The 27,193-nt window shown below is 31.3% G+C and overlaps 1 protein-coding gene and 1 pseudogene across 1 annotated transcript; both read left to right on the top strand.

The window, feature by feature from the left end:
- The first annotated feature begins 6,385 nt into the window (after positions 1–6,385).
- Positions 6,386–9,873, top strand: LOC136219395 (chalcone synthase 2-like). Its single transcript, XM_066006792.1, has 3 exons — positions 6,386–6,592; positions 6,677–7,191; positions 9,267–9,873. The coding sequence occupies exons 1-3, from the start codon at positions 6,415–6,417 to the stop codon at positions 9,741–9,743; spliced, it is 1,170 nt and encodes a 389-aa protein (XP_065862864.1). The 5' UTR covers positions 6,386–6,414; the 3' UTR covers positions 9,744–9,873.
- A 32-nt stretch (positions 9,874–9,905) lies between these two features.
- Positions 9,906–26,468, top strand: LOC136217359 (chalcone synthase-like; annotated as a pseudogene).
- Positions 26,469–27,193: the final 725 nt, after the last annotated feature.

The raw sequence follows: 27,193 nt of genomic DNA, 5'->3' as shown, positions 1-27,193 counted from the left end.
TAGCTAATCAAATGCCACAGATTGATTACAAATGAAATGTTCATTAGTTAATAATATTGATTGTTAACATTGTGAAAGATAAATTAAAGGCAGTATGTTGGAAGATCCATGACATTATCATCTAGAAGCTTAGTAATTTCTAATTAGAAATTCTAGGCAGGAAGAGGGAGTCTGAGTTGCTCTTCTTGGTGCCAGTAGTTTGAATTTAATCGACACTTTATTCTCTCGGAAAATAAAAGAAGTATTTCATATTCTTAACTAGTTTTGCACCCGTGCGATGCACGGTATATATAATTTTTTAAAGGGTAAATTCCAAAAAAAACCTCTGTGGTTTGATGTTGTTCCAAAAAAAACCCTTGTGGTTTGTTATTAAAAAAAAAAAAGGACTGTGGTTTGCGCCGTTACCCGAAAAACGGAAATGGGTTTAACACCGTTAATTTGCTGACGTGGCACAGGGGTAGAGTTGGAAAATTCGAAATTTTTTTTATTTTTTTATTTTTTTATTTTTTTTCTCTCTCCTCTTCTTCTCCTTCCTCCTTCTCCTCCTCCTTCTTCCTTCTTCTTCATCCTTCTCCTTCTCCTCCTTCTTCTTCTTCCTTCTTCTTCTTCCCCCTCCTTCTTCCTCTCCTCTTCTTCCTCCTCCTTCTTCTTTTTTTTTCTTCCATTCTTTTTTTTTTAATTTCCAGATTTCGGAAATTTCCAGATTGGAGAAATCTGGAAATCCAGATTTCTGGAAATCTGGAAAATGAACTGAAATCTTTCGACTATAGTCATATTACCGCCTTGCTGCTAATTGATAGATAGGTAATTTGCAGAGTTGTTTCTGTCAGCTTGTTCAAAAATATAGTGAAGTTATAGAAACTTGTAAATTTTTATTTTCAAATCATATTAGAAGATCTATTATCTTATACTGAACAATTTTCAAGTTCTGTCTACTTCTTTAAATTCTAATGCAATCAAGAATATGCTAATTGAATAGCTATGGTTAATGCCAGACTAATGCTTGGAGGATAAGAATTTTGCCGTATAGCATAGAAAAAATAAATATACTTTCTTGGATGCTGCAAATGGGCTTCACTACCTGCACAATTTCATCAGTTCTCCATGTGAACAAGGACATCAGCAGCAACAATGTGTTGCTCAGCAGACATTTAAGGATAAAATTCCGAACTTCAGCCTTGTACGTTCAGCAGAAGCAGGGGAATATGTGAATTCATCATTGATACATATGCTTTCGGCATAGTTCTGCTGGAATTAGTAACACAAAATGAGTCAGTCTTGATGCAGGTTGGAAAAGAAATGCAATTATCAGAAACAATCATTTCAATATGGAAAAAGATGCAGAAGCTCACCTTTGCAGCCATATAGAAATCTGGAAATTTTCCAGATTTCCAAAAATCTGGATTTCCAGATTTCAGGAGAAATCTGGAAATTTCCGAAATCTGGATTCCAGATTTCGGAAATTTCCAGATTTCTTCGGAAATTAAAAAAAAAATGGAAGAAAAAAAAAGGAGGAAGAAGAGGAGAGGAAGAAGGAGGAGGAAGAAGAAGAAGGAGGGGGAAGAAGAAGAAGGAAGAAGAAGAAGGAGGAGAAGGAAGAAGAAGAAGGAGGAGAAGGATGAAGAAGAAGGAAGAAGGAGGAGGAGAAGAAGAGGAGAGAGAAAAAAATAAAAAAAAATTCGAATTTTCTAACTCTACCCTTGTGCCACGTCAGCAAATTAACGGTGTTAAGCCTATTTCCGTTTTTCGGGTAACGGCGCAAACCACAGTCCTTTTTTTTGTAATAACAAACCACAAGGGTTTTTTTGGAAGAACATCAAACCACAGAGGGTTTTTTTAGAATTTACCCTTTTTTAAATATATTAAATATAATAAAACTAATATAAAAAATGTATTAATATATAATTCACGATCTAACTAATTTTATTATAATAATTCATTATATATTATTAAAAATCTTTTTGAATACTATATGTTGAGTACAATTATATGTTATTTTTATTATTGTAAATAAGAATCTTCAATCCATTTTTACTTTTCATTCTAGACACATACATTTGATCATACCTAAAAATTGGGAAAGAAGTAATAAACCAGCATGTAAAAGTGATTACACGCTTTTATTTATTGTTAGGGCAATACAAACGATAAACATGATATTTGCTTTGTTAAAATTCGAATGGTAATTTGACATCTAAAAAGTGCAGAATAAAAACTTTTTATCAAAATATTAAATTCGTTGATTTTTTCAACTCCAATAGCCTGTTTCCCAATTGAATTGGAATTCGTATACCACTACACAATTTATAACCATATTACCTTTTCATCTAAGAAAACCAATCCAATACTAATAAATTTGTCCTTATTTCTGTGTTTTTTTTCCATAACCGTCATGATTGATTTTGATTCTCTACTTTTTGTTTAGAAGCACTAATATCTTCAATATAATCATATTTTCCTAATATTTTACTTTTATAAATACATAATAGAGGCTTAAAATAACCAATACCATTTCAATAAAAATATATCTAACTTCCCAAGACATAAATATTTAATTTTAGAATCCTCTATTAAAATTACACACGAAACAATATTAAATAAGTTCTTATTAGAATATAGAAGGAAGGAAATTAAACATCAACAATAATAAATACTTTTTTGATAATCCAGAGCAGGGCTGTTAACTAATATTTTTGTTATAATATGGAATGTAGCTGTTAAATAATGGTGAGGGTATGATATAGAATGGAGTTGTTAAGTAATATTTGAGTGTATGTAATGTAGCTTTTAAATAATGGTTTACAAATATAATTCTTGTTAGAATTGACAGTTAGAATATTATTATCACCTTGAATTTTTGATGGAAAGATTAAAATGATGAAATTGAATTTAAAATTTGGATACACAATCTACTATATATATTGCCAATCATAGAGTTACAATTGAATTTAGATTAATAAATCAAATTTTATAAGGATTCATCTCTATCCCAATCGCGTACCCACTTGTGAGAGACAAAATAATCCTCATCCCGATTTTACAGGAATTCTAATTAGGCCCATTTGCAACTCTACCTCCAATCATATACGTTTTGATATTTTACTGTTAGCCATGCAAATAGCTTGCGTAACCATTATCCCATTAGTTATAGAATATCTATCTTTTCAAAATTAGTATATATTTAAAGTATTTACATATTACTAATTATTTATCCTTATATTGTTACAATTTCTAATTTTTTTATTGGCACTGCACAGTCACTTTACTGCATGTTTAATTCAGTCTCCATCATTTGAGCATCTATCCAATTAAGGATTTCCCTAAAAGCATTTAACAAAAGAGAGGAAATCAATTTAAGGATAAAAAAACTAACCTAGTCATCAATAATAATAAAACATTAATTTTTAGAGAGACCACTTTTTATAATAAAGAACAATCCAAATATATCAAGTAGATGCTAATTAGAAATGACAAAATGCACTGACATGTATGAGATAAACTAATGTGCTAGACATTTTAAGAGATTGTAAAATTGTGTTATCCTTCGTAATAATTTCAGCATGTATCCATCGAACTTCGAACTTCCAGTTGCAAAGAATGATCAAATTTAACACACTTGCTTGTTAAGATATTAATCCAATATTAGATCGACATTCAAAATTATTCAAGAAAATGGTAGAGATCCAAGAACCCTGATGTTAACCACATTTAAAATGAAATCATATCAACTTAAAAATGCCAGTAAATAGACTCCAATTGTGCTACCAAAGTGCACCAAAATATTCTCATAGAAAGATAAATTAATGCATCAGAGTTGCAATTACAAAGGGCAAAACTTGAGATATCTTCTTCACTCTGATATAATCTCATCACCCGGTTCAGCATTCATCCATTTACAATCACAAACAATATGTAATGTTTAACATCATTTTTTGTAATTAAATTGATTGGAAAAGGTAAGGCAGTTAACCTTGTAAACTATCCCAATACGGGCTCTGCTAATCTTCCGTGGGGCTAAAATTCCGGAGTAGCATCTATGATTTGTTTAAGAGTTAAATGTATGTCTCTAGCATTTAGTTCTACTTCTGTTAACAAACATATACAAAAAAAAAAAAAAAAAAAAAAAAATTGTGTTAGTTAATTTGATAGGTTAAATTCACATGTAGACTATGTTTTATGCTTATGTTTCTAAATTCAAATATCAATTCAACTTCAAGCTTTTATTACCATGATCCTCCAAAATGCCCAAAATTCATACTTAAAATGTCATAGAAGAATAGCTAAATAGAAACCCAACAATTAGAGTGTATTGATATACTCATTTACCTGAAACCTCACTCTCTCGGTGAAACATAACCACCCTTGAGCATTCCGAGAAACCCGGATCATAAACCCTAACCATCAAAAGCAACCAAATCCACCAATTCATTTTCAGGAAACTACTCTGACAATTCAAAGTAGCTCATTCTTTACCGCCATCAGTTCCTCCTCTGGCATACATGCATACCACAAACAAAAACGCCTAAATGAAATTGTAAAAGAGGAAGAGAATAAATTTAAAGTGTAAAGGAACAACAATAATAATTGTGATTGGAGAAATGGAATATAGTTTCAAAGCTCTGACATGAAGAATCTCACCTAGTAGCAAAGAACCGATTTCAAAACCTGGAAAATAAAATTGATAAAATGATGAGAAAATGGATAAGACAATGAAAATCCATTAGGAACCAGGGATATAAGAAGGTTAAATGATCCCTAACAAAGCAAATGCACTAAGTTTTAGAGAGAATAATTAAGAAAAACCAACCCGTAATCGCAGAGCATGAGGTCTCGGCCATCTTTACAAATGATGCATCAATCTTCAGAATCACCGATTGCAGCTCCTCTTGCCCCTCTTCTCTTGTATTCTTCACGCTATTTGTACATGTAGAGAGTGAGATGGAACCAATCTAGAATTCTTTCTCACACTTCCTATTACGGGTAGGATCAACAAAGTAGTAGTTGAGAGAGAAGCGGCAGATTATAAGGATCAACAGTTTGAGATTATTTTGCCTAGGAAAAAGGATGGATAGATTTTAGGAGAGATTTCAGCACCTATCACTATGGTTTAATTCGTAAAAAAAAAAAAAAAAAAAAGTGGCAAGAAATATTAAAATTTAGTATATTTTATTTTTAATTTTTAATTCGTAAAAAATTGAGAGAGTGATGATAAAAAAAAAAACAGACAATATTTAGATAAATTAATATCTGGAATAAAACTAAGAAAAATGATAATATTCCTTTTGGTTTTTGTCAGATTATATAAATGCTGGCAAATCAATGTACTCAATGTCTCCTCATTTATCATATACATATGACTTGGAAATATAAATGTTTTTTTTTTGTGTCTTTATCTATGAATATCATTCTATGCAAGTTTTTTTTTTTTTTTTTTGTTACTAATGCAAGTTTTTCTAATAGATGTCATGGAACCACATAAGTATATTCTAGGAACACACCGATCAATGGAAGTTTTTAGATTTGTAATGAAAAGAAGTACAAGGAATCCATAGAAAAAAAAAAAAAAAAGTACAAGGAAAAAACAAACATCAATTTTTAAAAGCTCAATGGTATTCAAGTGATGGAATACTTTATCAAGTTACCTATATAAGTTCTAATTATATATAATGATTAAATAAAAATTCTACCTGTAATCTACTTTTTTTTCCCAAATCCTTTTCTTATAGAAAATTATGGATTCTTCTTCAAGTCAAGATTTATCTTCTTTAACTATACTTAAAGAGTATTTTATAACCTAAAATCTCCATTTTCTCGTTAAATGAGTTAGGAGAATCATTGATTTGTTTTGACTCAATCATAGATTAAATTGTCTTTCGGATTTAAACGGAGTCAATATCATGATTTTTTAATTCCATAATGATAAAAATTAATAGTTAATGATTATTTTACATATCACCTTATATTTGTTAGCTCTCTATATGGCAATTTCAAGAATTAAAAAAAAAAAAAAAAAAAAAAAAAAAAAAAAAAAAGACAGTTTCAATAGTATCGAATAATATTTTATTACTTATCTAATTTTATTTTTTCGTTAGAAGTTTTTGTACGATATTATTTTAAATAAATATATTAGCCAATGGAAAAAAAACCCAGTACAAATCTAGTTGTATTTAATAGACTGTCTGGTGGTAATAGACATGTCTTCAAAGTATATGTGATCAAGAAAAATATTGCATTAAACTTGGCACATGCCCTGAGGCTCCATTTTATGATTTTCACGATGATTTTTCAGCCACCCATCTTTCAACGAGTTTCTAGTTCAAATCATCCTTAAATTTCTATAAATAACCTCTACACTGCTTCTCAAAATTTATCTGTCAATACTTGAGCTACTTTACTTGCTTCTGAATTAAGAAAATGGTGTCCGTAGAGGAAGTGAGGAATGCACAGAGGGCTCAAGGGCCTGCGACGATCTTGGCCATAGACACTGCTACTCCTCCGAATTGTGTTTATCAGGATACGTATCCGGATTACTATTTTCGCATAACAAACAGCGAACATATGACCGACCTCAAACTGAAATTCAAGCGCATGTGTAAGACTTATATCTTGTTAATTTTTGTTGGGATATTTTGAAAATATTATTGTTTGGGAATAACTTGTTTTCATTAATCTGCAGGCGAGAAATCCATGATCAAGAAGCGTTACATGCACTTGACCGAAGAAATACTAAAAGAGAATCCTAACATTTGCGAATACATGGCTCCTTCACTAGATGCAAGACAAGATATAGCGGTGGTTGAAATACCGAAACTAGGCAAAGAAGCTGCCACAAAGGCTATTAATGAATGGGGTCAACCTAAATCCAAAATTACTCATTTAGTTTTTTGCACTATTACTGGTGTCGACATGCCGGGAGCTGATTATCAGCTCACTAAACTTCTCGGTCTTCGTCCATCAGTCAAGCGGCTCATGATGTACCAGCAAGGTTGTTTTGCTGGGGGAACTGTCCTCCGCCTTGCTAAGGATCTTGCTGAAAACAATAAAGATGCACGTGTCCTTGTCGTTTGTTCTGAGATAACGTCCGTCACATTCCGCGGTCCTAATGATGCACATATTGATAGCCTCGTCGGTCAGGCCTTATTTGGTGATGGCGCTGCTGCTATTATAATAGGCTCTGACCCAGTTGCACAGGTAGAAATAAAAACGACTTTTATATTATAACATTGAAAATGCATATCTATATATAATATAAAACAGTAACGATGGAGCTGAGGTGTCACTTCCTCATTTTTTTACTAATAAAAAATATAATATAATATATAATATATTAATTTTAATTTTAATTATATTATTATATTTATCTATAAAAATATTATTTTATCCGTATTATATCTAAGAGTTCTATAGAATTTAAATTAATCCCTAAAATCTCTCTAATTCTCTGCATATCTATATATAATATAAAACAATAACGATGGAGTTGAGATGTCACTTCCTCCTTTTTTTCGTGATAAAAAATATAATATATTAATTTTAATTATATTATTAATTTATCTATAAAAAGATTATTTTATCCGTACTATATCTAAGAATTCTACGGAATTTAAATTAATCCCTAAAATCTCTCTAATTCTCTACATATCTATCTATATATAATATAAAACAGTAATGATGGAACTGATGTGTCACTTCCCTCTTTTTTTAGTGATAAAAAATATAATATAATATATAATATATTAATTTTAATTATATTATTATATTTATCTTTTTTTTAATCATATTATTATATTTATCTATACAATGACTATTTAAAGTAAATGTGAAATTAAAATAATAATATTTAATTTATATAGCACCTTTATATCATTAATTGTAATTATTAGATTATATTTTTGTTAATATTTATATGTTAAGGGCTAAAAACTAGTTATTTATATAAATATCTACTAAAATGAAAATATCAAAATTTTAATTTTTTTTAAATTCATTATTTTTAAAAATATCTTTTAGAAAAATATAGATAAAAGACATCCTAACTACTGTGTTTACTCATTTCGATCCACGTGGTTTGAGTTTCACAAGTTTTATTGCAGATTTGTTTTTGTCACATTAAGTTCAAATGTACCAAATTAACTGTGTGAAGCTCTTAGCCTAGTGGTTAAGAGCTTATCTATGGTTTGGGAAATCATGGGTTCGAATCACATTTGGGTCTGTAAATTAACTAATTATGGATATCTAATTCACTTAAAAGAGCTTTACTCATTTCATATATATCTTAAATAGTTTTTTGGCCTAACCCCTTCCCGGCCCCTTAAACTTGTAACATTTTTTCATTTAGCTACCTAAACTTTAGGTCTTCCCATTTAGCCACTTAAACTCAAGGCCTAATCCCTTCCCAGCCCCTTAAACTTGTAACTTTTTTTCATTTAGCCACTTTTACTTTAGGTCTTCCCATTTAGCCACTTAAACTCAAATATTGTAACTCTTTTGGCCTCTTTTTCCAAATCAAAATTTAAAAAAAATTAGCAATTCGTCAAATGCAGTTATTAATTTATCATAACCAATTAAGTTATTAAACAACTAACTCCATAATTTGGACATCCATAAAACAATCTTCCCGAATTTGAGGGTTTTTGTGACACTTTAAATGGTGAAATTTTACCGTTATAGTGGCTAAATGAAAAAAAGTTACAAGTTTAAGTGGCTGGGAAGGCAACAAGTGACACGTAAGTGCCATGTAGGTTTATAAGGGCTAAAGGTGTCTCATTTGTTGAGTTTAAGTTGCTAAATGGGAACACTCTAAGTTTAGGTGGCAAAATGAAAAAAAATTACAAGTTTAAGGAGCTGTGAAAGGGTTAGGCCTAGTTTTTTTTATAGTTCTTTATAAAATTAATTTCTCTACTTTCAAATAATATACATATAAAAAAATTGCTTTTGAACTTCTAAAAATGTAAATTTTAACGTATATGAGATTAATCGAGTTTTATATTAATAGCTGGGTTTTTTCTCATCAAAAGCTTAATATAAAAAAAGAGTTTAACGTATTGAAATGCTCCATGTACTGAAATTATAATGATCAGTAGTTAAATCCACTAAAATTATTAAAAATGCTTTTTCTAAAAAATATATGCATTTCTTTTGATTATTAAAATTTAGAGATAAAGCAAAAAGTATATGAATTAGTTGTATGTCAAAATTTATACAGTAAAATAACACAAAAAATGGTCTATTTTCTAAATACTTATTATTTGAAAAAATGATTCCAGGTAGAAAAGCCATTGTTTGAACTAGTATCGGCAGCCCAAACAATTCTCCCAGACAGTCACGGGGCAGTAGAGGGGCATCTCCGAGAAGTTGGACTAACATTTCATCTGTTGAAAGATGTTCCAGAGCTAATCTCAAAGAACATTGAGAAAAGCCTAATTGAAGCATTTCAACCATTAGGAATCTCTGATTGGAATTCAATATTCTGGATTGCTCATCCCGGAGGATCTGCAATTCTCGACCAGGTAGAGGCCACACTCCGCCTTAAGCAAGAGAAGCTTCAGGCCACCCGCCATGTACTCTCGGAGTACGGTAACATGTCTAGTGCTTGTGTGTTGTTTATATTTGATGACATGAGGAAGAAATCAGCCAAAGAAGGTATGAAATCCACCGGAGAAGGGCTTGATTGGGGTGTTCTTTTCGGGTTTGGGCCTGGGCTTACTGTTGAAACTATTGTCCTTCACAGTGTTGCCATTTAGAGGCTTGACTGTGTTAATTGGCAACACTTATTTTATTCTTCTTTCTCTTATGTATTTTGATTTTATTCAATCGTTGTATTGTAATGGAAAATATAAATATCCCACTATATATCATAAAAATTACAAGTTATTATTACATTTTTTTTTTCAGTAATACCGAGGATGGATTCCCTTCGTAAGCAAGTCACTATACGACACTCTCGTTTGGATCTATTCGTGGATCCGTTGGTAAATCCAACACATCCAAATTCGTGTTTATAGATTGGATTTGGATATACATATTTGATGTTGTATGTTCAGCTTTACGTCTCAAAAACAATTTTGTTGAGAACTCAATTTCCTTCTATTCTGGAAAAAAAATCAATAACTTATAATAATCTACAATTTACCAATGGTTTAAATTTAATGTTGATTTATGGACCAGCGGTCTCAACATGTCTGGAGCTGATTATCAACTTATTAAACTTCTCGGCTTTCGTCCCTCTGTCAAGCGGCTCATGATGTACCAACAAGGTTGTTTTACGAGGGGCATCGTCCTCCGCCTTGCTAAGGATCCCGCTGAAAACAACAAAGATGCGTGTGTCCTTGTCGTTTGTTCCGAGATAACAGCTGTGATATTTCGTGGTCCTAGTGACACATATCTTGATGGCCTCGTTGGCCAAGCTTTGTTTGGTGATGGCGCTGCTGCTGTTACAGTAGGCTCTGATCCAGTTGCATAGGTAGATAGATGAAATTGACTTTTTATATTTTTATATTAAAATACAATATTATTTATAAATATATACTAAAATGAGCACTACACCGTAGATGGTCCATTGCAACATAAAATATATGTGTTGCCGTAATGTGTTGCATATATATGACTAATTTTGATTTTCTGCAACATTCTATATAAGCGTTGCGATTGATATGTTGAACTCGCTTAAATTTGATGTATTGCTACACGTTTTGTGAAATGTTGCGATAGATATGAGAAAATTGACGCATTGAATATCTAATATGTTTATTTTAATTCTTAGAGATGCAAAACGACGCGGTTTTGCATATTAAGAATTAAAAAATGGGTAATGTAAAAAAATATCTTAATTAAGAGCAACTTTAGTAGTAACATTAAAAACACATGAAAAAAATAAAAAAGGTTTAAAAAATTATATCGTAATTTGGGACAGAGCGAAAACACGACATTTGTACAGAAGAGATATTTTTTATTTTTTATTTCATTTTTTCCCCGTGCTCACACATGTTTGATCTATTGTTGGGTGATAACATAATGCACATAAAAAGTGGAGATACCGAGATTAATGATTGTGCAAAGTATAATTTTAGTTAGGTGCAAAATTGATCAAATTTGCTATTGTTAGAGGTATAATTGCACTATTTATAACATCAGGGTAAAATTACTCTTAATTTATAATATTGAGGCTAATTTTGCAACTTATCCATTACAAAATAAAATAAAAAGGATACATATTTAGAAAGGAGAGGGACTTGTATTTTAGGTGTGAAAATTTGGCTTGGGCGGCACTCATATTTTTGCTTTCAAAAATTTGGTTTGGGCGGGCTTATCTTATTATATCTGTCAAAAAAAAAAAACAGTCTGATATTCGCTTAGGATGCAAGTGGGACGGGGATTCCTCGTCTCCATCAGTGATCCGCCCGACGGGGACTGGGAATCACCGATAAGAATCTCATGGGATGGGGATGTGAATAATTTTATCCTCCGCGATGGGGATGGGGAATGGTATCCCCGCCCCATGGGGATCCCCGCTCCGTTAATCCCCGATGGATCCGCAATTATTCTGCATTATAATTAAAATTATATTTTAAATATTATGATTTATAACGTTTAACTTAGATTAAATAGATTTATTTTCAAATAAAATATTAAATTGGATAAATAAAATATTAGTGAAGAACTAAATGGATATTTTTTCTAAACTAAAGGCATATTATCTCTACCATTCTTTCAAACAAAACCTAGAATTAAAAAGAACAAGAGACAAAAAAAAAAATATACTGATTCTGTTTTAAATATAAATGGTGATTCTCCACAAGGACATGGATGCGGAATAGGAAAAAAATGTTTTTAAACGGAGATGGAATTTCCCATGAGACGGGGATGGGAGACTAATATGTCACCGTCAGGAATTCCCGACTAGTCGGGGATGGATGGGGATGGAAAATCATTCCCGGTCGTGTTTGCATCCCTATAATTCACTTTACTTTCCCGTCTCTCTTCCAAGTATTTGGTTTTTCGCCCTGCTCTTCCAACCTCACATAATCGCTACTAGATACATACTCATTTTCATTACCCTCATATTCTCCCCATATTAAATCACAGCGTTGAATCACCGCATCCACGGCAGTAGAAGCGGGCAAGAGCTCACCTAGAGCATTTGAATGAGGAATTCTCTGTCTGGAAAAAGAATTCGGCATTTCTTTATAACCTCATTGTTTCTCACTAATTCGATGGCAGTCTCTCATCCTTGAGTGGATTCTACTCTCATCACTATTGCCTTACCCTACCAATTCTTCTTTCGACCTACAAATTCAATGATTCCCCAATTTTCTCATGATTGCGGACTCTGTATTGCCTAATCGAATGGCTGAAGCCAACTTTTTTGGTGTGCCTAAAAATCCTATGTTATCCTAAAGGTGATTATATTTGGTTGTGTTTTGTTTCTTAGTTTTTGTTTTTGTCTATTAAGTGTTCGATAATATTACTAGCTCATGATTTTGCATAATATAGGAGTTGATTTTTTATTTTGAACTTTTCATTATTTAGTATGGCGATGGCGTAATGGTTGATCCAGAATTTGCCATCCCTGCATGACTTTTGTGTTTTACTATGTTATGGTGCATGTTTTGCTTTATAGGATAAACATGCTGGGTGCAACATAAGTACAAACTTCTACAGATTGAAAGTCATAAAGAAAACCTCAACTTAATTATTAAGATAATCTTTTTTCTTTAAAAAAAAATCTTGTTGTTGGAATATTAATAAGTAGTAGCTTTCACAACAAAAACAAAATAGAGATAATACGATTATTTAATTAATACCAACAAAACCTCTTTTTTTTTTTTAAAAACTTAATTTTAATAATCATATAGGTGGATTTTAAAAGAAGAACATTAAGAACTTTAAAACTATATACCATCGAATTAATAGTATGAAATTTGACTAATATGTTTTAATAAGTTAAAAAAAACCACTACTTTGAAAAAAAACATTTTTGTACTTTAATACTAAAAATAACAATAGTTCATGTATACAAAATAAAATTTTAACTTGATAATATATTTAAACAGGACCATTAAATGTATTTAACTTGATAATAGTTCGTCCGAGTTGTTGGGAGCGCGAACCGAGACCATCATGAGATAGCCAACAATCAGGGGATTCCAAAAGTATACTCCTTTCACTACTAAAATCGTTTAAAAGATCGAGATCTAACACTTTTCCGGTGAAAATATCCGCTCCGATCACCATATTTTTTAGGGTAAAGTTCAAATAAAACCTCTGTGGTTTCACTAATTTTCAGATAAAGGAATGTGGTTTACTTTTTGTCAAAACGAGGATTGAGATTTTTAACTTTAACAAAATAAGGACTTTTTCGATTGATACTATTAAAATCACGTTTGACGACTTCAAAAATGACATATTTTAAGAACTACTAATATTTTAAGCAACTTTAATTCTTCAACTTTTTTATTTTGAGATTGTTTAGATGATGTTTAGTAAAGAGAGAGAAAGTTAATGTTTAGAGAGAGAAAGTTCCAAAAAAGATGATTTTCGAAAATCGAAAATGCAGTTCCATAGAAAATATGACATTGAACAACTTTAATTCTTGAAAATTTTCATTTTCAGGTCGTTAAAGATGGTTTTAATAGCATTAATCCAAGTTTAAAACCTCAATCCTTGTTTTGACAAAAAGTAAACCATAATCCTTTATCTGAAAATTAGTGAAACCACATGGGTTTTATTTGAACTTTACCCTATTTTTTAATAAAAAAAATATCAATATTGGTCTCAAAATGTTCCTCACGAAACAAGAAATTTATTGGTGTAATTTTTGTTTTAAGGGATCACCGAAATATGAAGTTAAGATGAAAAATAGAGTGGAAAGAAAAAAATAATAAAAAGTTACAGATCCATAAATGAAAACTTATCAAACCGTTTTCTTGAGTATCCTAACCTAAAAAGATATCTAATACTAATAATAATAATATATTAATAAAAACAAATAAAAATAATAATAATACAAAAGTTGAAAACATTATCAGTAACGATAATTTTTTTAAATTTTGTATTTTAATACTATAATTATAATATATTAATTTTTTTTTTCAAAATACTTTCTTTAAAATTATGGATGTTACAGTTCCACTCTCTTAAAAAAAAATTCGACCTCGAAATTCTATTTTAAATGCTACCTTAAAAATGAGAAAGATGATGACCTATCATGTTTTTGCTATGCTATTCTAGTAACGTGATATACTACTGACTCTATACTCTATGCTAAATGTGATGTCCATAAATGAATGTTTATGTGAATGTCACAACATATCTAATACTCCATAGGAATCGTAAAACTGACGCTCTGATACCATTAATGTAACACCCATTTTCACAAATCATAAAATTATAAGCAATAATAAATTTTCATTCAACGTATCATCGCAAACCCAATAACATCTTTTGTGAAATAAAAGCAAACACTTAAGGACTGATGACTCCACATACTGGTTGGTCCAAACGAGCATCGCTAAGCATTTAATGGGCATTAACTTGAAAAGAAAACTGGTGGAGAGTGGGGTGAGCTTGGGGGGCTCAGTAAGATAGCTAACTATATACATAGTACAACCACACGCGCATACAATTCAGTTTACATGCATTTAATATTTATTAGTTATCAAACAAAACATCCAATACTTAATAGATTATTATTTATTTATTCAAGGGGCCCTGCTTACTTAGTCTAGTAATACCCAATGGTTGCTTGGCCAATAAAATCATATCCTGGGATACCCTGTCGTAATAAATACCTGGTATCCCGTCTTCTAGGTACCCTGTCGTAACAAATATCCGGTACCTTAACACCCTGTCGTAACAAATACCCGGTGTTTATATTTCACGTGATCACAACATTCATGTCGTAACAAATAACCGGTGTTTATATTTCACGTGATCACAACATTCCTTTTTCTCATTTCAATCGCAACCATTGAATATACTAGCCTAGTTTAAGCTTTTATTCTCATATCTCTGACATTTTCTAGAATCCAATTTACATTTACCATATATATATTTCTCATTCTCATGTCATCATCATCAGTGTCATTCTCAAATATTTTTCTACCAACATGATCATCATTAATGTATCATATAGACATGTCAAACACATTGATCAAACCAATTACACAATTTATATCAATTAGCCAGTATAACAACAAATATACAATCAAAGGTACCATATATTTAATTAACTACTCACATTCATTAGAAGTATAACAGTCAATTACAATAGACATACAAACAAGTAAACAACGAAGAACTACGTATATAATTAACCACTTACCTCAATTCTGAAAGATAACGCTAAATTAGCAAGCTCCAATTATCTAGCTTTAGATTCAGATATGAATACTACCAAAAACAATAACAAAGTCTTTGTTTTTTTTCTCAGAATGTTGATAATGGGTTTTGCGGCTCCCCTAGACTTCACCATATATAATATATATATATATATATATAAAAGAAGTTAACCCTACTAACAATTGATACCTGAATTAATTATCATTTTTTTATTATTAATAAAGATAAATGTTTATAATTGTTAAGCATATCACAACAATATTATAACAAACTCATTTATTTATTTTTTTTCGGTCACAAAATTAACTAATTTATTACTCTTTCAAAAATAATATTTAATATAGATTTTTTTAAAAATTAAATATACAATATTAATATTTGCTTTTATTAAAATTAATAAACATTGATAATTAATTATTTTAGAAATCCTAATTCTCACGTATGAATATAATATTTTTTTTCCGGGCGTTACAGGGAAGAAACCATATAATCACTAAACACAAGTGTAATAATGCATAAGCCATTGAATACATCAGAGCATTCCATTTTTCAACCCACATCAGACCACATGCATATATAAATTGAATTGAAACATATCAGATTTAAAATTTGATTGAATTAGATAAGAGAAAATACATTACGTACTTTGTGTTCTGCTAGATGAGGATGTGGGTGAATCTGGAAGAAGCATAATTTGTTGTTGGACATTTCTATAAGTAAAATTGATTTTATTTTATTATACATTCCATGTAAGATTATTAAATCTTTCTATTTAGATTTATTTAGGTGTTAAAAAAAATTAGTTTTTTTTTTTTATCTAATTATGTTGATTTTATTCCAGCATTGTTTTTCTCTAAAATAGAGAATGATATATTTCATAACCTTACCTTGAATTTTGTTTTTTTTTGGGTCATTAAATCTACATGTATTGATATACTATATCTGAATATATCTGTTTATAGAATCATTGTAAAAAAAAAAAAAAAAAAAAAGGCAAATTTTTAGAATTTAAATTTTGTTTTGCATGTATGAACAACTGTAGGAGCGGCCTCTTGCCAATTAAATTGGCAAGGGAAGGCTTGCCCCCAATACACCCTTGTGGTGGGACCCCTCCCCGGACCCTCGCTCAGCGGGGACGCGTAATGCGACCGGGCCGCCCTTTTTTTTTTTTTATGTATGAACAACTGTTGTTTTGTTGTTGAAATTCATTAGAAGTTCTTTCCAAAGTACATGAATGTTTCTTTTGTTGTTATTAGTTTATATGTCGGTCGAATTCCATAAATTTAACAATTTAGTCCCTAGACATTAATGCAATTTAAAACGTACATGTAGTTTTTTTTTCCAAACTAGAATTAGCAACCCTTATAAGATCAAGTGCACTGGTTATGAAATTTCTACGTGGAAGCCAGTTAGTCTCTATATAATATGTACTAGTAATTCCTAGTATTATTTGGGTACGAAACAATCCTATTGCATTCTTATTATATTATAGTTTTGTTTGTTTCGATTTATTTGTTGGTGTTGTAGAAATTATTATAATAAAAAAACATTTTTTTTGTTCGTTTATTTGAGAGAAGTTAGAAAATTTCCATTTGAATTTTTTTTTTTTGTTCTTTAATTAAATTTTTATGTATATAAATATTCTGTAGAACTGAATTTAATTTTATATTATTGGCAATCGTGTGTTTCAATTTAAAACACTAATTTTGTTTTCCTATTTAATTTTAGGCAAAAAGCATATTTAAGCCCCTGAACTTTACCTGTTTTAAGGATCAAGCTCCTGATCAATTATTTTTCCACATTGAACCTCTGATCATTGATTTTGTTATGGATTTGGCCCTTATTTAACTTTTCTGTCGAGTTTGGACTGCATACATCGTTAGAGCGATTCGGCTTGTTGACATGGACAAAAAAAAAAAAGATTTCTTTGACTAGGAGAGATAAAAATTAAAAATTAAAACGAAATTATAGAAATTAATTTTCAGTATATTCTTCCAAACTCGATTTTCTTCTCTCCCATTTTGTGATTTTCAATATTAGAATTGCCAAATCGATCTTCTCATCTCCTAAACTCGACAAAAAAGTTAAATAAGGGCCTAAACCATAACAAAATCAATGTTCAGGGGCTCAATGTGAAAAAATAATTGATCAGGGGCTTGATCCTTAAAACAGATAAAGTTCAGGGGCTTAAATATGCTTTTTGCCTTAATTTTATTTAAACAATTTATAAAAGTTCATTTTATATTTATTTATTTTGTGGGCTTCCCTCCCTTATGTGAGTATTTATTTAACTTTGTTTTTTTTAATTTCAATTGAATTTTAGACTGAAAATGGAAATTATAAATTATTTCTTAGTTTTAAATTCATTTCAATTGTGCTGGTCAATTAAACCCATTAATTGCAATGCCTATAATTTCATTTTGATATACTATATACTTATATACTTGTAGACAATGCATTTTATTATATAAGATGTTTTTCTTCTAATAGTTAGAATATTTTGACATACATGACTTATCAATTTCGAGAACGAAATTTTTTTTTAGGGGGAAAGAACTGTAACGCCTGGAAAAAAAATATTATATTCATACGTGAGAATTAGGATTTCTAAAATAATTAATTATTAATGTTTATTAATTTTAATAAAAGCAAATATTAATATTGTATATTTAATTTTTTTTAAAAAATCTATATTCTTTAAGAGCTTACCTATGCCTAGTGGTTGAGAGCTTAGTGGTTGAGAGCTTACCTATGCCTTAGGAGGTCATGGGTTCGAATCACATTCGGGTCTGGTGGGGATTTTTCTATCTTCTTTAATGTAAGCGCATTGCGCAATTTTAAAAAAAAAATCTATATTAAATATCATTTTTGAAAGAGTAATAAATTAGTTAATTTTGTGACCGAAAAAAAATAAATAAATGAGTTTGTTATAATATTGTTGTGATATGCTTAACAATTATAAACATTTATCTTTATTAATAATAAAAAAATGATAATTAATTCAGGTATCAATTGTTAGTAGGGTTAACTTCTTTTATATATATATATATATATTATATATGGTGAAGTCTAGGGGAGCCGCAAAACCCATTATCAACATTCTGAGAAAATAAACAGAGAGTTTATTATTGTTTTTGGTAGTATTCATATCTGAATCTAAAGCTAGATAATTGGAGCTTGTTAATTTAGCGTTATCTTTCGGAATTGAGGTAAGTAGTTAATTATATACGTAGTTCTTCGTTGTTTGCTTGTTTGTATGTCTATTGTAATTGACTGTTATACTTCTAATGAATGTGAGTAGTTAATTAAATATATGGTACCTTTGATTGTATATTTGTTGTTATACCGGCTAATTGATATAAATTGTGTAATTGGTTTGATCAATGTGTTTGACATGTCTATATGATACATTAATGATGATCATGTTGGTAGAAAAATATTTGAGAATGACACTGATGATGATGGTATGAGAATGAGAAATATATATATGGTAAATGTAAATTGGATTCTAGAAAATGTCAGAGATATGAGAATAAAAGCTTAAACTAGGCTAGTATATTCAATGGTTGCGATTGAAATGAGAAAAATGAATGTTGTGATCACGTGAAATATAAACACCGGGTATTTGTTACGACAGGATGTTAAGGTACCGGGTATTTGTTACGACAGGGTACCTAGAAGACGGGATACCGGGTATTTGTTATGACAAGGTATCCCAGGATATGATTTTATTGGCCAAGCAACCATTGGGTATTACTAGACTAGAGTAAGCAGGGCCCCTTGAATAAATAAATAATCTATTAAGTATTGGATGTTTTGTTTGATAACTAATAAATATTAAATGCATGTAAACTGAATTGTATGCGCGTGTGGTTGTACTATGTATATAGTTAGCTATCTTACTGAGCCCCCCAAGCTCACCCCACTCTCCACCAGTTTTCTTTTCAGGTTAATGCCCATTAAATGCTTAGCGATGCTCATTTGGACCAACCAGTATGTGGAGTCATCAGTCTTTAAGTGTTGCTTTTATTTCACAAAAGATGTTATTGGGTTTGTGATGATACGTTGAATGAAAATTTATTATTGCTTATAATTCTATGATTTGTGAAAATGGGTGTTACATTCCCCCACTTCAACTGTATATCTAATTGGTAAACTTCACGCTCCAGCACATGTTCACAGCTTCACCATTTCTCATGTATGCTAATCTTTGCTTACCCTTAAAATATATGTATAATTCAATTACGAATCACGGGAAGATTATGCACTAGGGAGAAATCCAAAGGAGAGAAATTATATAGTTGGGATATGGAATGGTAAGTTTTCTTTAATAACGTGTTTTAGGTGCTTTACCCTTCATAAATCGAGACACATCCCATTGAAGTTTTATACTATTATCTACAAGTGGGTGCTTATTCCCATAGGTGGATTAGCTTATGCATCAAACATCAAAATGCATTTCCAGTTGTGATGCTTTTCACTTTGTTTTGATTTTTTTTTTTTCAAAATTGAATGCAAAATAGTATAAGATGGGTGTTGAATTATGGAACTCTTATAGAATTGTTGGAGGGACATGTTGGGTGCATAGAATAGCCAATGATCTGAATCATGCTCATATCATATTCTTCACCATTTTGAGAATATTTTGAGCATAATGTTTCTAAGATGTGTTTGAAGAATTTGAAGGCGTTATCAGTTTTAAAACAAGAAAATGACTTCTAAATGTTGTTCGTGATGATTTCTTTCCGAGTATAGACTAGATTCTGTGAGTAAATTTGATCCTAAATTCGAGAAGAACCTTAAGTTTTATGCTAATTAATTATATAAGCTAATATGAGTACATATTTTGTCTTTAGTGATAAGATGTTTAAATTTACATTAATAATACAACAACAACAAAGCCTTAGTCCCAAAATGATTCGGGATCGGCTAACATGAACCATCATATAAAACCGTGAAATCAAGTCGTGTCAGCAACACAAATTCTCTCTCTCCACTCTATCCTATCCACTACTATATTTTCCTCAATCCCCAATAAACTCATATCACTCTCGATCACCCTCTTCCAAGTTTGCTTAGGTCTTCCCTCATCCCTTTGCCACTCTTCAGTCCTCCTAACCGACGCATTAAGCGCTCTTCGTCTTACATGGTCAAACCACCTTAGTCGGTTTTCCCTCATTTTATCTCAATAGATGTAACCCCTACTTTTGTCCTAATTATTTCATTACTCACCCGATCCTTTCTCGTATGAGCACACATCCATCTCAACATATGCATCTCCGCCACCGACATCTTATGAATGTGACAGTGTTTCACTGCCCAACACTTCGTACCATATAACAATGATGGTCTGATTGCCGTGCGGTAGAATTTTCCCTTCAATCTATTAGGCATGCCGGGGTCACAAAGGAAACCCGTAGCACTCTTCCACTTCACCCACCCAGATTTAATCCTATGAGCAACATCTCCATCTACTTCTCCATCCGTTTGGATAATAGATCCTAAATACCGGAAGCAATCTGATGCCTGAACAACTCTCCCATCTAGGGTGATTGTCTTTGCCTCCATACTCCTATCGTCGCTAAACTTACACTCCAAATATTCCGTCTTACTTCGGCTCAACTTAATGCCTCTAGATTCTAAAGTTTGTCTCCATAGTTCCAACTTCCTCTCCACGCCTTCTTTCGTCTCATCAACCAACACAATATCATCTGCAAACAACATGCACCATGGTGTACCATCTTGAAGTAAACTCCTTAGTTCATCCATAACGACGGCAAAAAGAAATGGACTTAGTGCAGAACCTTGATGCACTCCAATCGTAATAGGGAACTCTTCAGTCTTCCCAACACTAATACGTACACTCGTGCATGCTCCCTCATATATTAAATTGTAGTTGCTTTCTAATTCCGATTGAGAAACTAGGTGTGTCTTACTGTGTTGTAACGTGATCTATATATTCCACGTAATTTTATATGATGAGGCAAAAATGATATTCATGTCAAAGGCGTTGTTTTATGCAGGTTATCTGCCAATCATGTTGCTTCAGTATCTCTCTTTATTTACATCCACCATTTCACATTAACCGACCTTATTCTCTTTTGTATTCTTCCATAAAAAAAGGTTTTTTCTTTTGCCATTTCGTTTTCTTGTTTTATCAATGTCACAGTAAGATGAGTGGACATCTGTATTTTGGAGCCACAATGCGCTACAATTAGATTTATGACTCAACCTTCTAGCTTATCTGGGGCTTATTTACAAGTTCTGATTATAGTTCCATATCATAATGATCCAAGCAAAGCTACTAGAAGCTTGCAGGCAGGCGCTTTTGCACAGTCTGTGGCTTCCCCATTCATCTCCTAGGCTGTTGAAGCTTTCGAACCAAAATAGGTCTATGGTTTTTAGGAAAGTATCAATTTAGGCTCCACGTACAAAATAGTACCAATATAGGCTTAACGTTTAAAAAATGTATCAATTTAGGCTTCAGTAACTGATTGGACACGTCATTTTAACGGAGTAATGTCAATGACGTGTCTTGTTCCCTTATCGAGGCCTAAATTGGTACTCTTTTTTAAACATTAAGCCTATATTGGTGCTATTTTGTACGTGGAGCCTAAATTGATACTTCCCAAAAAAACATAGAGCCTATTTTGGTACCTTATCCCAAGTTTTTTTAATAACGTTTTGAGCACTTAGAACTGAAAATTTTGAGCACTTCACATACAAAAATTAGAACCTGATTTCCACCATCAAACAAAAACCATCATTTTCAAAGCAAAAACTGGTGCGAGTTACCTTACTGATCGGATAAGCTAACGGAAAGATGACTATAACAATCAACTTAACTAGAAAAGAAAATTTTGCACCAGCACTCAGTCCATACCGAGAACAAACAGCCTGAGGGATAATCTTAAAAAAAATGCATTAAACTCTTAGTACATTAAGCATGCAGTTCCAAATAAGGTAAGTTGTAAATACTAGGAATTTATCTCACCAAATGCAAGTAATAGAGTAACTGATATTAGTATATCACCCCAAGCTGGAAGCAGCGCATCAATGAATATAGGCAGGGCCTTTATATTGAACAAACTAATAGCAGATTACCTGTAGATGGAAATTTGAAAGATAAATGTTATTAGATAGAGAGATATATACCTCCATTGCAAGGGCATTGCCTATGAGGAGGGTACACAAAAGAAAACGTTGATGCTTAACAGCTGCCAAATTTTTCTCTGCCATCAATAAAGCACAAAGTCAGGGTTGGTTGCCATGTCATATTGATCAGTGTAAATACTAAAATATATAATCCATGAATTCAAAAAGTACCTCAAAATTATGTTATTAGTCTGTATTATTTCTTTTATATCATTACATTTTCAAGAGGAACCGTAAAAAGCTATAATTTTTGTTGCAACTCGTAAATGTAAACAAGAGCATAAAAACAAGTCGCCATCTGAAAGCAAAAAGGGCGTGTTGAGCAACTTATTTGTGGTCGCACAACACATGGATCTTCTTAGCTTGTCGACCGACGTGCAATACTTAGAAAATCAAAGTAACAGTCAACTTGGAACATTTCTCATTCCCATGTAGATGAAGGTGTTTCAGATGAATAGATGGAAGGCTAAAGTATATTATCACTACAAGAAAAACGTCTTTTTATGGGGAAATTATTTGCCATAAAAGGCTAGAAATTCGTCACTAATGCCTTTTGTGGCAGAAAAAATTTTAGCCACTAGGAACGCGACACTAAAACATTTAGTGGCCAAGAAAATTGATTGCCACAATTTAATATTATATAGTGAGGAAATATTTAACGCCACCAACGATAGTTTGTAGTGGCATCATTTTTCCGCCACTATACAAGTTATTTTGTTGCGAAAAATATCACCACAAATATAGAAGTATTGTGGCAAAACCTCTCACCTCAAAAGCATGTTGGTTGTGGCGTAATTGTTCGCCACAAAAGCATGTAGTTTTGTGGCATTATTTTACACCACAAAAACATGTATTTTGTGGCGTAATTTTACGCCACAAAAGCATGTATTTTGTGACGCAATAGTACGCCACAAAAGCATATATTTTTGTGACATAATTGTACTCCACAAAAGCATGCATTTTGTGGCGCAGTAGTATGTCACAAAAGCATATATTTTGTGGCGCAAAAGAACATCACAAAAACATATATTTTGTGGCAAATCTGCACACTTCAAAGCATATATTTTGTGGCATGCAGTGTTGCCACAAAATTATGTAATTTTGTGGCAGAAAACAATTACGCCACAATGGAGTACGTTTTGTGGCAAATTATTTGTCATTGTATTTGTTTTTAATCTTTTTTTGAAAATACACAATTTAGTAAAAAATGAAATTATAAGTAATTATTGTTATAGAAATTAAACTATAAGATTAAATATAACTTCGAAAAAATACATAACAAGAAATAAGTTATAAAATTAAATATAACTTTTAAATTAAACTATAATGTTATTAGTTATAATTTATATCAATTACAAACAAGCTACATAATGAGAAATTGTGTCGTCCAAAATATTGAGATACTAACTAAACTAAAATAGTATATTATAATTAACATGCAAAATTCAATTCCTCAAAACTTGGTCTTGTTTAGATAACCTGAAAAAATAATAAAATAATTAAAAATTAAAGAATAAAATTATTAAATTGAATGTAAAAGTTTATGGTTTATAATAAGAAATAATATATTACCTTAGTAATAATCAAAATAGCTAATCAAAATAGCTAGCTTTCTTGTCAAGAGTTGTCTATATCCTGAACTTGTATAGGCAGACTCCTTTAGAGGAATTGACAAAAGATCCCTAGAATGTGCAATTGAAATAATGCACTTAGTCACATATTTAAATACTAATATTATTAGAAGCAATAGCACAAGGTAATGTAAGTTATGCAATTATCATCAAACAAAACAAAAGATTTAGAACATTACTACAACAAATTGTATTCTTCTTATTGTGTACTAAATTTTGAGAAGATTCTCAAGAAAATATCCATAAAGGAACTTTAACAAATACCTGTTTGAGAAATCTTGCACCAAATGCTCTTATAATCTTCAAAGGCCCTTTAACTCTAATGAACAATACATTGACTGCCATCTGGGTGTTCATTCTTGATTGTTAAAACTTCCCGCATGAGGTGAACATATACTTAAATTACTCAGCAAGCACAAGCTTAGTAGAACAGCTACAAAGTTGAATTAGAATAAGAATTTCCACATAAAAATCCCAATATTTATGGGGATAAAATAGAAAAATTCAATTCAAGAACATATATGTGGCATTATCTACCAAAAACTGAAAAAATGTCTTGGAGAATCATAAGAACAAAAATAAGAAAAAAAAAATTCAACAGAGCACAGAGTGAATTTCAAAGGAATGCTTAGAAATATCTAAGTGCTTCCTCTTCATAGATGATCAAAGAAATTAAATTAACAAGTGACGGGGCTTTGCAAAAATGGGATTAACAACATGCAATAATCATAAGGGGGTGATAAAAAAAAATAAAGTGAAATTGAGAGTGAGAAAGCAACAAGGAAAAGAAATTATATGTTATTCGATTCAATAATTACATGTACGAGGTAGCCATTTATTTTAGTGGGGAAAATGTGATTTTTTAATTTTAACTAAAAATCATTGGCTTAAAACGGGAAAAGAAATTAGTTTCTAAATCAGCCACTAATTACATTACTATATGTGGCAAATAACGAATTAGACACTAAAAAAAATCAATTGTGGCAAACTATGTGTCCGCCACAAATTGTTTGTATTTAGTGGCAAATTTATTTTCCCCAGAAAATTATTGCCACTAAAAATCTCAATTATTGCCACTAATACTTTTAGTTCGTTTTTTTTTTTTTGGATCATTTGACTATTATTTTGTTCACATATTGACCTATTAGAGTTGTACTTGCAATTACAGATATTGTTCACATTTAAATTAAAAATTATTTTTTTTCGTGTGTTTCATAAGTTATAGGATGTGTTGTATACATTAAGGTGTTATATTAAAAGTGTTACATCAGAAAAGAAAAAGTGTTTCATCGAATGTCATATGTTATATAAAAAAAAAGTGTTGTAATTGGATATAAAAAAAGTTGCTTTGAATAAAAAAATGTCAAATTAAAAAATGTTGCAACCGTAAATAAGAGAATTGCATCGGAAAATTTATGTTGCATTTAAAAATGTTGCAATTGTATACGAAAGAGTTGCTACGAAAAAATGTGTTTGCATACAATAATGTTGCATTGATGTATAAAAGTGTTCCTTAAATATTTTCGGCAACTGTGTTGCATATTCTATGTTAATAGCAACACTTATATTAGAGTTGCCTTAAGGTATGAAAAATGTTGCTACATATATGTATGGTAACACTTATATTTATTGTTGTTGCTGCAGATATGGTCAGTGTTGCTATAGATATCTATAGAATACCAACACTATTTTTTGTCTAAAGTGTTGCCTATAATTTTAAGGCCACACTTTTACAGTCTAAGCCAACATTTAATGGATTTTGTTGTGGACCATCTATGGTGTAGTGGAAATATCAAAATCTTAATTTTTTTTAAATTTATAAAACTATGTTTTTTATGAATACTAATTTGCAAGAAAATATTTTAGGTAGAAAGTCGTTGTTTGAACTAGTTTCAGCAGCCCCGACAATTCTTCTCGACAGCCACGGGGTAATAGATGGGCATCTCCAAGAAGTTTGACTAACATTTCATCTATTGAAAGATGTTCCTGGCCTAATCTCAAAGAACATTGAGAAAAGCTTAACGGGAGCATTTCAACAACTAAGTATCTCTGATTGGAATTCCATATTTTGGATTACTCATCCTGGAGGACCTACAATTCTCAACCAAGTAGAGGCCACGCTCCACCTTGAGCAGGAAAAGCTTCAGGCCACCCGCCATGTACTCTCGGAGTACGGTAACATGTCTAGTGCTTGTGTGTTGTTTATATTGTATAAGATGAGGAAGAAATCGACGGAAAAAATAGATGAAATCCACTGGAGAAGGGCTTGATTGGGGAGTTCTTTTTGAATTTGGGTCTGGCCTTACTGTTGAAACTGTTGTCCTTCATAGTGTTGCCATTTAGAGGCTTGCATTGTAATGTTAATTGGTAACACTTATTTTATTCCTCTTTCTCCCATCTACTTTGATTTTTCACTGAATGAGCGTGTTTCTATGAAAAATAAAAAGTCCAACTATATATCATAAATAAATGAAAATATACAAATTACTATTACTTTTGTTTGTTTTTAGTAGTATTGAGGGTGGATTCCTTTTGCAAGCAAGTCATTTTTGTGGCGCTCTCGCTTATACTTCACTACAAAAAAAAACCATCTATGACAACGCTTTTTCAAATGCAGTTTTAGGAACCGTCAATATGGAAAACCTAAATATTTAATGTTATTTCAAATTTTAAACTCATACCAACGCTGTTATTCTTTTGATGAAAATACCAACGCTGTTATTAATTTTTTTTTATCTAACCCTATTTTACACTTCTCTTTCTTTCTCGTAGACGGTGTCGTTGATTGCCTCTGTGGTCTGAGGAGCTTATCAAACTAAAACCCCCAAGTTCTCTCTCGTTAAAAATTCAGAGTGAAAACCCTAGATCAGTTTCTTCCTAGTCCTTCCCCATGTTATCTCTCGCTCTCTCTCTCTCCCCCGGCAGCAAAAGCCATCTGCATCTGAGGTGAAAAAGATCGCTACAAGTTATCTCTCTCTGATATTCAAGCGGTTTCCATCGGTTTCCATCATCTGATTTTGTCCTTTTGGATCTAATTTAAGCTCTGTTGTTTTTAAATCATTGAGGTG

This window comes from Euphorbia lathyris, chromosome 2 (assembly GCF_963576675.1).
Source record: "Euphorbia lathyris chromosome 2, ddEupLath1.1, whole genome shotgun sequence".
Classification (NCBI taxonomy): Eukaryota; Viridiplantae; Streptophyta; class Magnoliopsida; order Malpighiales; family Euphorbiaceae; genus Euphorbia; species Euphorbia lathyris.
Note: the sequence above shows the minus strand (reverse complement) of the source record. Positions and strands in the feature narration are given on the sequence as shown.

What these genes read in the sequence shown, in the direction of transcription:
- LOC136219395 (XM_066006792.1), top strand. Translation starts at nt 6,415, where the DNA reads ATGGTGTCCGTAGAGGAAGTGAGGAATGCACAGAGGGCTCAAGGGCCT. An exon ending in ACTGAAATTCAAGCGCATGT is followed by an intron (nt 6,593 to 6,676) that starts GTAAGACTTATA and finishes ATTAATCTGCAG; the next exon opens with GCGAGAAATCCATGATCAAG. An exon ending in GCTCTGACCCAGTTGCACAG is followed by an intron (nt 7,192 to 9,266) that starts GTAGAAATAAAA and finishes AAATGATTCCAG; the next exon opens with GTAGAAAAGCCATTGTTTGA.